This window comes from Pan paniscus, chromosome 4 (assembly GCF_029289425.2).
Source record: "Pan paniscus chromosome 4, NHGRI_mPanPan1-v2.0_pri, whole genome shotgun sequence".
NCBI lineage: Eukaryota > Metazoa > Chordata > Mammalia > Primates > Hominidae > Pan > Pan paniscus.
Genome location: NC_073253.2, coordinates 31,237,196 through 31,254,469, shown reverse-complemented (window position 1 = coordinate 31,254,469; position 17,274 = coordinate 31,237,196). Strand labels below are relative to the sequence as shown.

The window sequence follows — 17,274 nt, the reverse complement described above, 5'->3', positions numbered from 1 at the left end:
CCTTATGGAAGTAGTGATTTTGATACATTTTGGAAAATGCTGATACAATTTGTCATTTGGAGAGAAAGAGAATGTAATTTGTTTTAAAGGACTGCATTTTTAGGACGAAATTTTCCTAATTAGATCAGTTCAAAATCAAAGCAGGAAAAGAAGGTCATTTTGAAAACTGGGTCTGCTGTCAGAAGAACCCAAATCTGGTAGTGGAACTATCTGAAGAAAGGGTCATCTGGATAATGGAAATTTTGTGTTGGGCTAGTAGTTTTGGATTCACAAAAAGGACTAGGAACCAAGAGCTGTGCGGGTGGTAGAAAGCCTAAGGTGGATGTCAGCTATGGCAGCAAGCTAGACCCATGTGTACTAAGAAGCCAGAAGTCAAAGTGGCAGCAGTTGGCACCATAAGAGCCAGGGCAGTTCCTGAAACTTCAACAGAGATGAGGGTGGGCTGCCGAGAAACAACCAATTACCCTTCAGGGGGCAGGCCAGAGCTGGAGTGCAAAGCCAAAGAGTAGATACATTAGTCCATTTTCACACTGCTGATAAAGACATACTCAAGACTGGGTAATTTACAAAGAAAAAAAGGTTTAATGGACTCACAGTTCCACATGGCTAAGGAGACCTCACAATCACAGTGGAAGGCAAGACATGTCTTAGATGGCCACGGGGAGAATGAGAGAATGGGGGCCAAGAGAAAGAGGAAAACCCTTATAAAACCATCAGATCTCATGAGACTTATTCACTACCATGAGAGAGGTATGAGGGAAACTGCCCCCATGATTTAATTATCTCCCTCTAGGTCCCTCCCACAATGCATAGGAATTATGGGAGCTACAATTCAAGATGAGATTTGGGTGAGGACACAGCCAAACCATATCAGTAGATAAACCAATCAACAAGCAACCAGCAAAGCTCAGGTGGAGAAGAAGTCAGGGGAGGAGAGCAGTAAGACACATATCAGAAACTGTCAGAAGTAGAGGGCAGGTCAAATGGCAAGAGCAGCATAAAGATTCTTTGACTGGGCCTGGGCAAGGAACCTAAGCAATTAGTTCAGAAGTCAAAACTTTGGTTGGCTTAATACTAAGGTCACAATCTCTTCTAGTGAAAAACAAATGTACATCTATTTTTTAAAATATAAACTAATTCCAGAAAGTTATTACCTAGAAGCTGCAAGCAGATACATGTGTCCTTAGTCACATCTTAAATAATCTCAGAGAAGAATTTTACCAAAGATCAATACAGAAAAGTCTTTGTCTAGGTCCAGAAGACACACTATGCTACAGAATCATAATAGCGGCATAAAACGAACAAAGACATTAGACATTTGAAAGTCACTTCACTGAGGCATGTTTTCCTTGCACAAACGCTAATTGTATTAATTAAAAAGAAATGAATGCAAAATTTTCTATAAATAAATTTTATTTTGATATCAGCCAGCAAATCAATACTTCATAAATGAGAGACATTTACAATCATAAATGTAAACAAAAAGTGAACTACCTATTATTATAGCATCACTGGCTTTGAGGAAATATTACAAAAGTCTCTAGGATAAACCAAAGCAATTGAGCCAGGTGAGCTTAACTATGAGCAAGCTCGCTGGACAGAGCAGGGTTCTCTAAAACATAATGTATGAATAACAAACATATCGTTGGGTTGTGGGCAGAAAATATTAGAATTTACATTCCTATTTCCTATTTGTTTTATTTTAAACCAAAAATATAGGAATTGCATTTTCCAAATATTTCATACATGTGTATGTGTGTGTATCCAATGCTCAGTAGCACTGGTAAGGATATACGATTGTTACAATGTGGCACCACAAATTTAGAGGGCAAGCTGAATCCACAGAATCTGCAGAGCCTGGCTGGACCCACCAGGAGCTCTTATTCAAGACAAGATAAGTGACCAGAGCTATGCTGGTCAGGACTGGGCATTGGAGAGGCTTCCTAATCCAACAGATATCCCCTGAAAAAAATGAGTCACTTCAATCATTATAATAGTCTAGAAAATACTGTGGTAAAAATCATCTCATAGGCTTCCTGACAAGTGCTGAATCCCCTTTAGACCACTGACTGGCTGTGCAATCTTTAACAAGCTTCTCTGACTCTTCATTATAAAGCAAACATAACTTAGCTCACGGAGAGGGCTGCTTTAAAGACAAAATGAGATTACTGATTACAATTGATTCTAATTTTATTTAAAAGCCTTTACAAATGCTCATAATATTTGAAACAGTATTCCCAAGTTCTAAATTTTACTCATTGGCATATTTTCAGTTCATATTTTTAGAAGAGAATGGTTACCATTCTTACAGCTATGCTTTGTTGCTACAAAGATAACTAATACGCCACAAATGAAAATTCATTTGCACACACAGGAATCAGAAGTCATCTAATTTGCATTATCATAAAACAGGAGCAGGCTTGCTGTGCACATGAAATTCTTTTAATTTCTATCGTGGTTTTTCAATGGTTTCAATACCACTTCTAAGCAGAAGCATTCAATATCCTACACTTCTGTTTCTTGCTTTTGGAATTTTGAATTAATGACAATTATGGCATCAGTAATCATACATGCAGGCAGACATAATACTGAATATGTCTTTCAGTTCCTTGCACCTGACATTGTGTTTTGTTGTAACAGGTGCCCCAAATATACTTATTTTAATTCAAAAAGTATAAAGTCATTTAAAATAACCTCCAAACCATAAAGGTTCCATGCATTTTTAAACGTACCACTAGAGCTTGTCTTTTTGAGATTGTACCCTGTATCTGGGGTTAATCTATTTCCTTCTCTTTGGCACCAGAAACTATTACTTTGGGCCTTTTTCATGATTTTCTATATGTAAGTGCTTGTGTGTTAGTATTTAATAATCACTTACTATATCTTACTTCCTTGTCTTATGGAAGTTTTTGTTTTCTAAGCTGTTTTTAGAGAGATGTAAGATACTAAACCAAATAAATGACTCAAAATTAGAACGGATGGAAAGGTAGGGGCAATATTTTGAGTATTAAGTAGATATGTTATTCATTGTATAAAAGTTAACTTTTTATAGGTTTATTTGAAGGTTACATGGCTATATCTGTATCAATAATTGTTACATGACTTTTTATTAGCTTCATACTTGTGCTACCTTGTGAAGAAATTAGCTGGTGTCTTGATAATTTTCTGACTTCTTTGGATTCGTCCAGTCATGATTTAGACACCAGAATTTTACTTGTGTGAGGGATTTTAAAAGGAGAAGATAGGCTGGGGCTGATCTTTTTTTGTAGTATCTCCATTTTACATTAAAAAGAAAGAATATTGAAGTCTCAGAGTATTGATATAATTTGTCAGCCCTCACATCTATCTTTTGTACCTCAAATTATGCACTCCTTATACTACATTGATATTGGCTGCACTTTTGTTTGCACTTAAGTATTTTCTGTACAAATGTCCTTCCAATTTTGTTTTGTTTATTAAAAGTTCTTTTTTCTAATTGGATAGTGGGGATTCCCTTTGACATCATAAAATTATAAAAATCAAAAAGATTTCTTATTCATGGTATGTGGTTTAAAAAATGAAAAAATACATAAAGATGACTTATAGTCCTAGCAAAGTGTGAGCATCCTTCGATTCACTTAGCACACTCCAACATATATCAATACTATAGAAGAATGGAAGCTGTCTCACAATCATATACAAGTTTCATTACTTGACCTCTTTTAGATCTTCTTTTTAGGTGAACCTTCCTAAATGAGAAATATTGGAACTGTGAATTGGAAATCAGAATAATCCTTCATATTGACAAATGTTTCCAGTGGCCTGGTGGTCACTTAATTTTGAAAACCTTTCCTTTAGTTCTCCTGTAAATAAATTGTTCAGAAGGCAAAAGAAGTTAATGCTTTAATGAAGTTATAAATTTTATGTCTAGAATACTCCCTTTTAAAAATCTGACATGGACTAAATTAAATAAGGCTTATTTAATTTGAAAGCTTAAATTTAATTGATTTCTTATACATTTTCACAAAATTAGTATTGAAATGAAAATCTGTAGGATCAGACGCAATTTTGACAAAGGTCAACACTAAAATGTTCAGTCTAACAACTCTATTAATTCTACTAATTTGGTTGAAATACTATGCAGACTACCTTAAATTAGCAAATGTCTTATGAAATAGACCAAAAGATCATTTCTTAGGTGGGATTGTGACATCTTCCTTCCTGTTAGTCCTTTATATTATGTTACCCTTTATGAAATCTGAAAAACGTTTAGTAGATTTAATTATGAATAGTAAATTATCCATTTTCTATAGTCACCACCAATACGGCAATGAATACATATACAATGTATTCATTATAACAAAATTTGTGGTATTTTACTTTAAAATAAGTTTTTAGTTAATGCAAGTTAATTCTTTGAGTGCAGTTTGCTTAGTTCCGTGAACAAAACCAAAATGAATCAGCATATTTCTTCACAATTAATATCATGATCATTAGCAATGTCCCTGCTCCTCATAGAATGTCTTTAAGCATCTTAACAATGTTTAATTTCAGTTTGTCTAATCTGAGCGGAAGTAAAAAAGAAATTAATCTTTCTGTTGAAAGCCAGTGATAATAGACATAAAAACACATAACCGCTTTAGTAAAAATACAGTTTCAGTAGACAAGATTGGCAAATGATAAATTACTCACTTTAAATTATTACTACTGGGTAAAGAAGCTGAAAAATCTGATGCTACCTAGATAAAGACATTTCAAAGTTTTTCTGTGCCAATGCCAATATATATAATTTATCAACACAACCTACAGTTTGCAATGATTTAACAATGTATTATTTTACATTTCATTCTTTTATTGGAAATTCCATTTTGGAGGAATATATATGCAAATCTTCATTTTTGATTAAAATTGGTGGTGTCAAATTCTGTTCTCCTGAGGTATACAATCCACCAGAAAGGAAAAGAAGGGATCTATCCAATACTGAATACCTACTGCATGCTTCCACTGTTCTGTTATTTGTTTTATTTAATCCACTTTAAGAGTCATCACAATTTCTGACTTCTTTGTTTGGAAACTACCTACAGAAGCGAATAGTCTTAACCTAAAAACATCTCTGTGAGTTAAATGTTACTTTATTTTTATAACAAAGATTAATATCTATCCTAACCATGAGTTAGGAATGTCCAATTAGGAGTATGGAATAATTGGCTCAGAATGTTCCAATTTCAACATTGGTAAGATTTTTTTGAAAGTTAAAAACAAAAATTTGACCTTTGGGAGGCTTTCAGATAACACATTGGTAAGCTTTATTGCTCAAAGTATGAGTTGAATTTTAAAGTTTTACAAAACCTCATACACAGAGGTCTGAGAAATGCCTCTTTTTAGGGCTGCCTGAGGCCCTCACACATTTTTGCCATGTTCAGATAGAAATAGCACAACGATTTTATGATTAGCAGCAACTCAAGAAAGCTAACCAATTAGGTAGGATCACCTCTTAAAAAAAATCACACAAGAACATTTGCTCGAGAAGTTCCAGACATTTTGATCTTATAGAAGTGACTAGATGAAACATTAGAGTAATAAAAACAATAGAATGTTAAAATGAGATTTGAGGCGGTTCCAAGATGGCAGAATAGGAACAGCTCCAGTCTACAGTTCCCAGTGTGAGCAACACAGAAGACGAGTGATTTCTGCATTTCCAACTGAGGTACCGGGTTCATCTCACTGGGGAGTGTCGGACAGTGGGTACAGGACAGTGGGTGCAGTGCACCGAACGTGAGCTGAAGCAGGGCAAGGCATCGCCTCACCTGGGAAGTGCAAGGGGTCAGGGAATTCCCTTTCATAGCCAAGCAAAGCTGTGACAGATGGCACCTGGAAAATCCGGTCACTCCCACCCTAATATTGTGCTTTTCCAGTGGTCTTAGCAAACGGCACACCAGGAGATTATATCCTGCGCCTGGCTCAGAGGGTCCGACGCCCACGGAGCCTCGCTCATTGCTAGCCCAGCAGCCTGAGATCAAACTGCAAGGCGGCAGCGAGGCTGGGGGAGGGGTGTCCGCCATTGCTGAAGCTTGAGAAGGTAAACAAAGCAGCCAGGAAGCTTGAACTGGGTGAAGCCCACCGCAGCTCGAGGAGGCCTGCCTGCCTCTGTAGACTCCACCTCTGGGGGCAGGGCATAGCCGAACAAAAGGCAGCAGAAACCTCTGCAGACCTAAATGTCCCTGTCTGACAGCTTTGAAGAGAGTAGTGGTTCTCCCAGCATGGACTTTGAGATCTGAGAACAGACAGACTGCTTCCTCAAGTGGGTTGCTGACCCCTGAGTAGCCTATCTGGGAGGCACCCCCCAGTAGGGGCAGACTGACACCTCACACAGCTGGGTACCCCTCTGAGACGAAACCTCCAGAGGAACGATCAGACAGCAACATTTGCTGTTCACCAATATCCACTGTTCTGCAGCCTCCGCTGCTGATACCCAGGCATATAGGGTCTGGAGCAGACCTCCAGCAAACTCCAACAGACCTGCAGCTGAGGGTCCTGAATGTTAAAAGGAAAAATAACAAACAGAAAGGACATCCACACCAAAACCCCATATGTCACCATCATCAAAGACCAAAGGTAGATAAAACCACAAAGATGGGGAAAAAACAGAATAGAAAAACTGAAAATTCTAAAAATCAGAGCACCTCTCCTCTTCCAAAGGAACACAGCTCCTCACCAGCAACGGAACAAAGCTGGACAGAGAATGACTTTGACGAGTTGAGAGAAGAAGGCTTCAGATGATCAAACTTCTCCGAACTAAAGGAGGAAGTTCGAACCCATTGCAAAGAAGCTAAAAACCTTGAAAAATGATTAAACAAATGGCTAAGTAGAATAACCAATGCAAAGAAGTCCTTAAAGGACCTGATGGAGCTGAATACCATGGCATGAGAACTACGTGACAAATGCACAAGCTTCAGTAGCCGATTTGATCAACTGGAAGAAAGGGTATCAGTGACTGAAGATCAAATGAATGAAATGAAGCGAGAAGAGAAGTTTAGAGAAAAAAGAATAAAAAGAAACGAACAAAGCCTCCAAGAAATATGGGACTATGTGAAAAGACCAAATCTACGTCTGATTGGTGTACCTGAAAGTGACGGGGAGAATGGAACCAAGTTGGAAAACAGTCTGCAGGATATCATCCAGGAGAACTTCCCCAACCTAGCAAAGCAGGCCAACATTCAAATTCAGGAAATACGAGAACGCCACAAATATACTCCTCGAGAAGAGCAACTACAAGACACATAATTGTCAGATTCACCAAAGTTGAAATGAAAGAAAAAATGTTAAGGGCAGCCAGAGAGAAAGGTCGGGTTACCCACAAAGGGAAGCCCATCAGACTAACAGCGGATCTCTGGGCAGAAACTCTAAAAGCCAGAAGAGAGTGGGGGCCAATATTTAACATTCTTAAAGAAAAGAATTTTCAACCCAGAATTTCATATCCAGCCAAACTAAGCTTCATAAGTGAAGGAGAAATAAAATCCTTTACAGACAAGCAAATGCTGAGAGATTTTGTCACCACCAGGCCTGCCTTACAAGAGCTCCTGAAGGAAGGGCTGAACATGGAAAGGAACAACCGGTACCAGCCACCGCAAAAACATGCCAAATTGTAAAGACCATCAATGCTAGGAAGAAACTGCATCAACTAACGAGCAAAATAACCAGCTAACATCATAATAACAGGATCAAATTCACACATAACAATATTAACCTTAAATATAAATGGGCTAAATGCTCCAATTAAAAGACACAGACTGGCAAATTGGATAAAGAGTCAAGACACATCAGTGTGCTGTATACAGGAAACCCATCTCACATGCAGAGACACACATAGGCTCAAAATAAAGGGATGGAGGAAGATGTACCAAGCAAATGGAAAACAAAAAAAGGCAGGGGTTGCAATCCTAGTCTCTGATAAAACAGACTTTAAAACAACAAAGATCAAAAGAGACAAAGAAGGCCATTACATAACGGTGAAGGAATCAATTCAACAAGAAGAGCTAACTATCCTAAATATATATGCACCCAATACAGGAGCACCCAGATTCATAAAGCAAGTCCTTAGGACCTACAAAGAGACTTAGACTCCCACACAATAATAATGGGAGACTTTAATACCCCACTGTCAACATTAGACAGATCAACAAGACAGACAGTTAAGAAGGATATCCAGGAATTGAATTCAGCTCTGCACCAAGTGGACCTAATAGATATCTACAGAACTCTCCACCCCAAATCAACAGAATATACATTCTTCTCAGCACCACACCACACCTACTCCAAAATTGACCACATAGTTGGAAGTAAAGCACTCCTCAGCAAATGTAAAAGAACAGAAATTATAACAAAGTGTCTCTCAGACCACAGTGCAATCAAACTAGAACTCAGGATTAATAAACTCACTCAAAACCGCTCAACCACATGGAAACTGGATAACCTGCTCCTGAATGACTACTGGGTACATAACGAAATGAAGGCAGAAATAAAGATGTTCTTTGAAACAAATGAGAACAAAGACACAACATACCAGGATCTCTGGGACACATTCAAAGCAGTGTGTAGAGGGAAATTTATAGCACTAAATGCCCACAAGAGAAAGAAGGAAAGATCTAAAATTGACACCCTAACATCACAAATAAAAGAACTACAAAAGCAAGAGCAAACACATTCAAAAGCTAGGAGAAGGCAAGAAATAACTAAGATCAGAGCAGAACTGAAGGAGACAGAGACACAAAAAACCCTTCAAAAAATCAATGAATCCAGGAGCTGGTTTTTTGAAAAGATCAACAAAATTGATAGACCACTAGCAAGACTAATAAAGAAGAAAAGAGAGAAGAATCAAATAGATGCAATAAAAAATGATAAAGGGGATATCACCACTGATCCCACAGAAATACAAACTACCATCAGAGAATACTATAAACACCTCTATGCAAATAAACTAGAAAATCTAGAAGAAATGGATAAATTCCTCAACACATACACTCTCCCAAGACTAAACCAGGAAAAAGTTGAATCTCTGAATAGAACAATAACAGGCTCTGAAATTGAGGCAAGAATTAATAGCTTACCAACCAAAAAAAGTCCAGGACCAGATGGATTCACAGCTGAATTCTACCAGAGGTACAAGGAGGAGATGGTACCATTCCTTCTGAAACTATTCCAATCAATAGAAAAAGAGGAAATCCTCCCTAACTCATTTTATGAGGCCAGCATCATCTTGATACCAAAGCCTGGCAGAGACACAACAAAAAAAGAGAATTTTAGACCAATATCCCTGATGAACACCGATGCAAAAATCCTCAATAAAATACTGGCAAACCGAATCCAGCAGCACATCAAAAACCTTATCCACCATGATCAAGTGGGCTTCATCCCTGGGATGCAAGGCTGGTTCAACATATGCAAATCAGTAAATGTAATCCAGCATATAAACAGAACCAAAGACAAAAACCACATGATTATCTCAATAGATGCAGAAAAGGCCTTTGACAAATTTCAACAACTCTTCATGCTAAAAACTCTCAATAAATTAGGTATTGATGGGATGTATCTAAAAATAATAAGAGCTATTTATGACAAACTCACAGCCAATATCATACTGAATGGGGAAAAACTGGAAGCATTTCCTTTGAAAATGGGCACAAGACAGGGATGCCCTCTCTCACCACTCCTATTCAACATAGTGTTGGAAGTTCTGGCCAGGGCAATCAGGCAGGAGAAAGAAATAAAGGGTATTCAATTAGGAGAAGAGGAAGTCAAATTGTCCCTGTTTGCAGATGACATGATTGTATATCTAGAAAACCCCATCATCTCAGCCCAAAATCTCCTTAAGCTGATAAGCAACTTCAGCAAAGTCTCAGGATACAAAATCAATGTGCAAAAATCACAAGCATTCTTACACACCAATAACAGACAAACAGAGAGCCAAATCATGAGTGAACTCCCATTCACAATTGCTTCAAAGAGAACAAAATACCTAGGAATCCAACTTACAAGGGATGTGAAGGACCTCTTCAAGGAGAAGTACAAACCACTGCTCAATGAAATAAAAGAGGACACAAACAAATGGAAGAACATTCCATGCTCATGGGTAGGAAGAATCAATATCGTGAAAATGGCCATACTGCCCAAGGTAATTTATAGATTAAATGCAATCCCCATCAAGCTACCAATGACTTTCTTCACAGAATTGGAAAAAACTACTTTAAAGTTCATATGGAACCAAAAAATAGCCTGCATTGCCAAGTCAATCCTAAGCCAAAAGAACAAAGCTGGAGACATCACGCTACCTGACTTCAAACTGTACTACAAGGCTACAGTAACCAAAACAGCATGGTACTGGTACCAAAACAGAGATACCGACCAATGGAACAGAACAGAGCCCTCAGAAATAATAACACACATCTACAACTATCTGATCTTTGACAAACCTGGCGAAAACAAGAAATGGGGAAAGGATTCCCTGTTTAACAAATGGTACTGGGAAAACTGGCTAGCCATATGTAGAAAGCTGAAACTGGATCCCTTCCTTGCACCTTATACAAAAATTAATTCAAGATGGATTAAAGACTTAAATGTTAGATCTAAAACCTTAAAAACCCTAGAAGAAAACCCAGGGTATACCATTCAGGACATAGGCATGGGCAAGGACTTCATGTCTAAAACACCAAAAGCAATGGCAACAAAAGCCAGAATTGACAAATGGGATCTAATTAAACTAAAGAGCTTCTGCACAGCAAAAGAAACTACCATCAGAGTGAACAGGCAACCTACAGAATGGGAGAAAATTTTTGCAATCTAGTCATCTGACAAAGGGTTGATATCCAGAATCTACAAAGAACTCAAATAAATTTACAAGAAAAAAACAAACAACCCCATCAAAAAGTGGGCAAAGGATATGAACGGACCCTTCTCAAAAGAAGACATTTATGCAGCCAAAAGACATATGAAAAAATGCTCACCATCACTGGCCATCAGAGAAATGCAAATCAAAACCACAATGAGATACCATCTCACACCAGTTAGAATGGCAATCATTCAAAAGTCAGGAAACAACAGGTGCTGGAGAGGATGTGAAGAAATAGGAACACTTTTACACTGTTGGTGGGACTGTAAACTAGTTCAACCATTGTGGAAGACAGTGTGGCAATTCCTCAGGGATCTAGAACTAGATATATCATTTGACCCAGCCATCCCATTACTGGGTATATACCCAAAGGAATATAAATCATGCTGCTATAAAGACACATGCACACGTATGTTTATTGCAGCACTCCTCACAATAGCAAAGACTTGGAACCAACCCAAATGTCCAACAATGGTAGACTGGATTAGGAAAATGTGGCACATGGAATACTAGGAATACACCATGGAATACTAGGCAGCCATAAAAAATGATGAGTTCATGTCCTTTGTAGGGACATGGATGAAGCTGGAAACATCATTCTCAGCAAACTATCGCAAGGACAAAAAACCAAACACCGCATGTTCTCACTCATAGGTGGGAATTGAACAATGAGCACACTTGGACACAGGAAGGGGTACATCATATACCGGGGCCTGTTGTGGGGTGGGGTGAGTGGGGAGGTATAGCATTAGGAGACATACCTAATGTAAATGACGAGTTAATGGGTGCAGCACACCAACATGGCACATGTATACATATGTAACAAACCTTCACGTTGTGCACATGTATCCTAGAACTTATAATAAAAATATATATATAAAGAATGTTAAAATGAGATTTGAATACATACGAATTCCCAAAAGGACACATAAGAATTTCTTAAACTATATCACAATTAGGCATGAGGGTATTTTGGGGGGTTGAATTTACAATTGTATTGCCAGATATCTGATTAGGTTTTAGAAAAACCTATTAAACGGAAATAAAACTCCATTAGAGCATCACATTTTTAGCTGGTATATAAAACACATTTGTTAAAAAAGTAGCAAGAGATTGATAATGAAGGAAGGGAATTTAAGTGGCAGACATGGCTTTTCTTCTGAAGAGCTACTGCTCAGAACTGATGCATTTTAGTTAAAAATATACCTAATTCAGAGGCGTCTGATTTTATAAATACATTCAGGATAAAAATTGACCTCTATGTTACCTCTATATAAACAACTTAAAACGAAAATCACCCCATACATTGTTATCTATGAAAATGTTAATCTTATTTTCAACAGAAACACTAACAAGCATAATAATACACAGTTGAACAGATTATATTCTCTTGAGGGGAAAACACTAAAAAATAGTCACAATTCTGGGCCTTTTTCTTGCATGATGTCAGAAAATAAATAAATAAAAGGAAAATATGTCAATTTACTTTGCCTTGGAGATTCTGAATATGTTTTGATACAACAAAAATTAGACATATATTAGAAGAACTAGTCCTTGAATTAACACAAAGTCTATTATGAACACAATGAATCAATTTTAGCATGCAAGTGATTTTAAGAAGATAGCTGAAAAATCATCTTGAACAAAGTGATAGATGGAGGCTCACACTGAAGATTACGCCCTGATTCATGTAAAAATATTTGTTTAATTTTTATCTTTCCAAAGAAATATGCCATTTGCAATCCCTTTATGTGGATGTTTCTAGAGTCTACCAACCTCTTGAGCTACTTATGGGGTGTAAAATAGTTTGCCTTATTCCACACAGCATTATGACTCACAGATAACATTAGCGATACGCAGCCAATCTGATACATGACTGGAATATTTACAATTTTAGAATATATAGCAATGAAAAATTTTAAGTTGATCATTGTCAAGTCCAACAAATGGAAAGGCGATTTTCTTCAAAGTAAGAACCTGAAAACTTCATGATGGCTATATATTATAAAAATTTAGTTTCCTTATTTAAAAAAAAGCCAGCTCTTCAACAAGAAATTTTAAATGTATCTTTTAAATATTGAAAAATTGAGAATATGTACCAGTTGGCCTCTTCAATTGGGTATCAAACTTATATGCTATGTTGGCTCAAACCAATAACTTGAATTATTTTTTGAATGAATCATTCATTTATTCATTCAACAAATCTTTATGGAATGCCCACCATGTGTTAGGTTAGTTAGATGCTGAACAACAAGTTAAGAAAGTCAGGACAGGCATGGTCTCAGCCTCTTGAAACAAACAGCCTAGCATAAAAACACAATTTCCAATACAGTAAGAAAATGGTATAGTGACAAAATTACAGACGATGTAGTAGTATACATGAGAAAGATTTAAGTCAGATGTGGGCAGAATGGATTTGGCAGCAAAATCTTCCCAGAGAAAGGTATATCCGAACTGAAGCTGAAGGATTTAAATATAACAGAAGGCAGATAATGCTGTGGGTAGAGGCTCTTTCCATTCATTTCTTATAGCAAGAGGACATTTATAAAGGAATGGGAAGAAGGAGATAGTACTTGGTTTGAGTACAAGCAAATTTAGAAGAGTAGGGTAAGAAACGAACTGGGGCCAAATCATGCAAAAAACTCTTAGGTTATATTAAGGAACTTGCACATTATTCTGAAACAGAGGGAGTAATGAAGGGTTTTAAACAGGAGAGTAAGAGAATCATATTTACCTTTTAGGAAAACACACACACACAAACACACACACACACGAGTTACAACTTTAGAAATGAATTTTTAAAGAGTAAAACTAGAAACGGAAAAGCTGGTTAAGAAGCTTCTGTGAAACCCAGGTGAAAGAGGGTGGTAGCACTGATGATAGAAGTAGCAGTGGGGATGGTAAGACGGGAAATGATTTTCAGATATTTGAGTCATTTTTTCATAGTTGAAATTACCAATACTTGCTAAATCAGTTAATGTTAGTGTGTGGAGCTGGTGAAAGAGATGTTAACAGGAAGATAACTGGGAGAAGAAGTGTGACCAGGAAAGGACATTGGGAAACATCTGCTACGAGGATGGAGGAAAATAGAAAATGGTGTAAGCTAAGTCAGATAACAGGAATATTTTAAGCAAGGGGTAATATCTTAATGTCTTAAGCAACAGTGTGTTGCCCACTTATATGTCGTCACTGCTTATCATGTTATATGATGCTTTCTAGGTTCATCACAAATATTTGTTAAATAAATAATTTAATTTAGTAAGCACTGCTACTTATAAGGTTGGGTGCTGGGATGATATATTAGAAAACATACTCCTTATCTTCAAAAAGTTCATAGAACGGTAATAGGAGAAAGACTTACATTATTACCTATAGTATGTGCTAGCTAATGAGAGCTGAATAAAGCTCTAGATCAATAAAAAATGTTAAGGGAAAGTAAAGAAAAAAGTGAGTATTTCTACTTGTGAGTATAAGAAAAAGTAAGGCCAACTGAAGAAAAAACTGAAAAAAGAAGCCTGATGTGGGGGCTTATGCCTGCAATCCCAAGACTTTGGGAGGCTGAGGCAGGAGGATTGGTGGAGGCTAGGAGTTCGAGATCAGCTTGAGCAACACAGTGAGACACCTGTCTGCACAAAAGAAAAAAAAATTAGCTGGGTATAGTGATGTGCACCTGTAGTCCTAGCTATTTGGTAGGCTGAGACAGGAGGACTGCTGGAGCCCAGGAATTTAAGGCAACAGTGAGCTATGATTGCACTACTGCTCTCTAGCCTGGGCAACAGAGTGAGCCCTATCTCAAAAAAGGAGAGGAGTGGAGCAGAGAGGAGAGAAGAGAAGAGGAACTATTGCAAATTTCAGGTAACCTGATAAGAACAGTTACAGATTTGGCAAATCTTGTTTGATAGGGGTGGAATTTGCTATTTTAAATTGTTTTCATGATTTCTGGGAATGCAATGAACTACTACAGTTTTTAAACTCATGAATACAGCATAAAAATCAACAAGAACAGAACTCGTATCTTTCACTATAAAGTGATCTCATTATGGAATTGAGTTGTCTTACTTTTTGCCACAGAAGCCACTAACAAACCTGTGCATATTTAAACATGCTCCACAAATAAGTGAATTTCATGAAGATTGTTTTAAAAAGCACTGACTGTAACCTTACTTCATTTGCAAATGATAAACTCTGCAGTATCTATGGTTTCCTTCTATAAGCAAGATCTGTTTTGAGAATGTAATCAAATATCTTCATTGCTTAGCAACCACAGGTAAGGAGCTAATATGTCATGAGTCATGATTCTATGTGAACAGTTTGCAGGTCAGTGGCATGATTTCAATGCCCTTTGGATTCTTGCTGTCATGCTTTCAAAGCCAATATTAATACAAAGTATTAGAATGGATGAGAGTTAAGATGCAAATGCTCTCCTAATCAATCAATTGACATACACATAGTGTGATCTGGCACAGTCTCCTGCATCAAGCTTACACTAGCATCTATAAACCAACACCAGCATAAAAATAGCCCACAGACATGGTTTCATAAGGAATTTGTGTTTTACCAATTTAGTTAAGTCGAAGATGAAGGCACATTTAAATTAGCATGAAGGTAACGACTCTGACACTCACCTAATCAACAGGAAATCTTCTAAGAAAGAGGAACAGTGGGTAGTGAAACAGTTTTGGAAAACTTTACCTGTAACCATTGTGACTGGTCATTGTGGCCAGAGGTCCAGGCATTCACTTTGCCTTGCTTGTCCAGCCGAGCTTTCCTTGGTTCCCAAGTGAACATGTCCATGTTGAGCGTTCTGAAGATGCTGGAGGCAGTGATCTGATAGTCTTGTATATGTCCTGATTTCATACCCAGAGGCTCAGAACATCCTGAAAGAAAATGAGAAGGGCTCCATGAGAAAAATAATTGATCACCTGGAACTTTTCTGCATTCATTTTGAATAGGCAAGAGAAGATTAAACATAATGCTATTCATTCCTCCAAAGAGAAAGCATCTAAATCCAAAAAAAAAGCTATAATCAGAAATAAATCTGAAACAAAATCGAAAAACAAGATAGTCAATTCAAGCTATTTTGTCTGAATATATTTCAGAAAAATTGAAAACAAGACAGACAATTTAAACTACTTTTCTGTGATAGATGATTCTGCAAAATGAAAACAATGCTGAAATGCTCTCTCCTGTCTCATTACTGGAGGCCTCCTGACTGCTCCCCAGTTTTCAACAGTTTCATTGTGTCTTTAAAAATGGGACATTTTCTCACAAAGTATTGTTTTTCTTTTATTTGTTTTCAAATTACTGCAAATGAAAATTCCCTCAGTACAAAGTCATTTTCACAAGCTGCTCTACTGCTGTATTCTAAACCGGACAGCATTTTGTTTTTCAAGAAATATGTTACTCTTCATCACTGATTCTTATAGCACCAACATGGCTTCTTCTGTAAGAGAGGAATCTAGTATTTACTGAGGGTATGCCATGTGCCAGGCATTGTGCGAGCATAATTTAAACTAATAGATAACAGAAGATAATAAGATAATTCTAGCAATAACCACCACTGAACAAACCCTTTAATACATTATTTTATTTCAATCATATTCAATAACCTATAAAGTTTAGGTATTTTTGTAAGAGTCTCAAATCTACCACATGTATTTTTGAGTTTAATATGGTAAAAAGTTTGGCTTGCTTGTCCTCGAAAAATTATATGCATGTACATATGTTTGTGTGTGTATACATATACACACAATTTCCCAGTCTTGGATTGCAACTGTGACAAAATGCTCTTTACAATTTTTGTAATAGAGAGCATGATTCTATCATCATATGAGCCAGGGGCTGAGTCTTCTTTATGTGAAACTGTTAAATTTTGGTCAAGTAACTCACAAGGTAAGTTTGATCATCAAAGAAACAAAGATGACAAGAGGACACTCCTCCAACCCAATACTTTCTCCTCACACTCTACTGTCTCCCATTTCCCAGCTGTGTAGCCTTGCCCTGTTATTTAACAACTTTCTACCTAAATTTTCTCATCTGTAAGATGGTGATAATAATAGAAACTACCTCAAGGAAGTGTTCTAAGAAATTACTTAATAAACATAAAGTACTTAGAAACAGTGCTGGCACACAGCATTCAGTCAATGTTAACTATTTGTATGATTTCTGTAAAACTCATCCCAACAGATGGCAATGGTAAGTCCCCAAATATCAGCATATCAACAAGTACTCAATAATATTTAATTATTGGGTACAGTTTCTAAAACTAGACCTTTTTTGGAGTCTAAACTATAAAGGAGGTGCTTTAGAACTCTTCATTGATCAATAACTCTTAGCTATAACTAATTGCCTTCTGTCCTGGTCAATCTAGATTACTTCTACCTTCTTGAAGCTCCCCATATTTCCCTTCA

General features: G+C 37.1%; 1 protein-coding gene across 2 annotated transcripts in view; it reads right to left on the bottom strand.

Annotated features, from left to right (window-relative positions):
- The window catches only part of EDIL3 (EGF like repeats and discoidin domains 3), a 442,216-nt gene that overhangs the window by 104,117 nt on the left and 320,825 nt on the right, over nucleotides 1-17,274 (bottom strand). For both annotated transcript variants that reach the window (XM_003822240.6, XM_003822241.6), the window contains one exon: nucleotides 15,557-15,741. In XM_003822240.6, coding sequence (XP_003822288.1) covers nucleotides 15,557-15,741 — 185 coding nt within the window. The remainder of the gene's footprint in view (nucleotides 1-15,556; nucleotides 15,742-17,274) is intronic.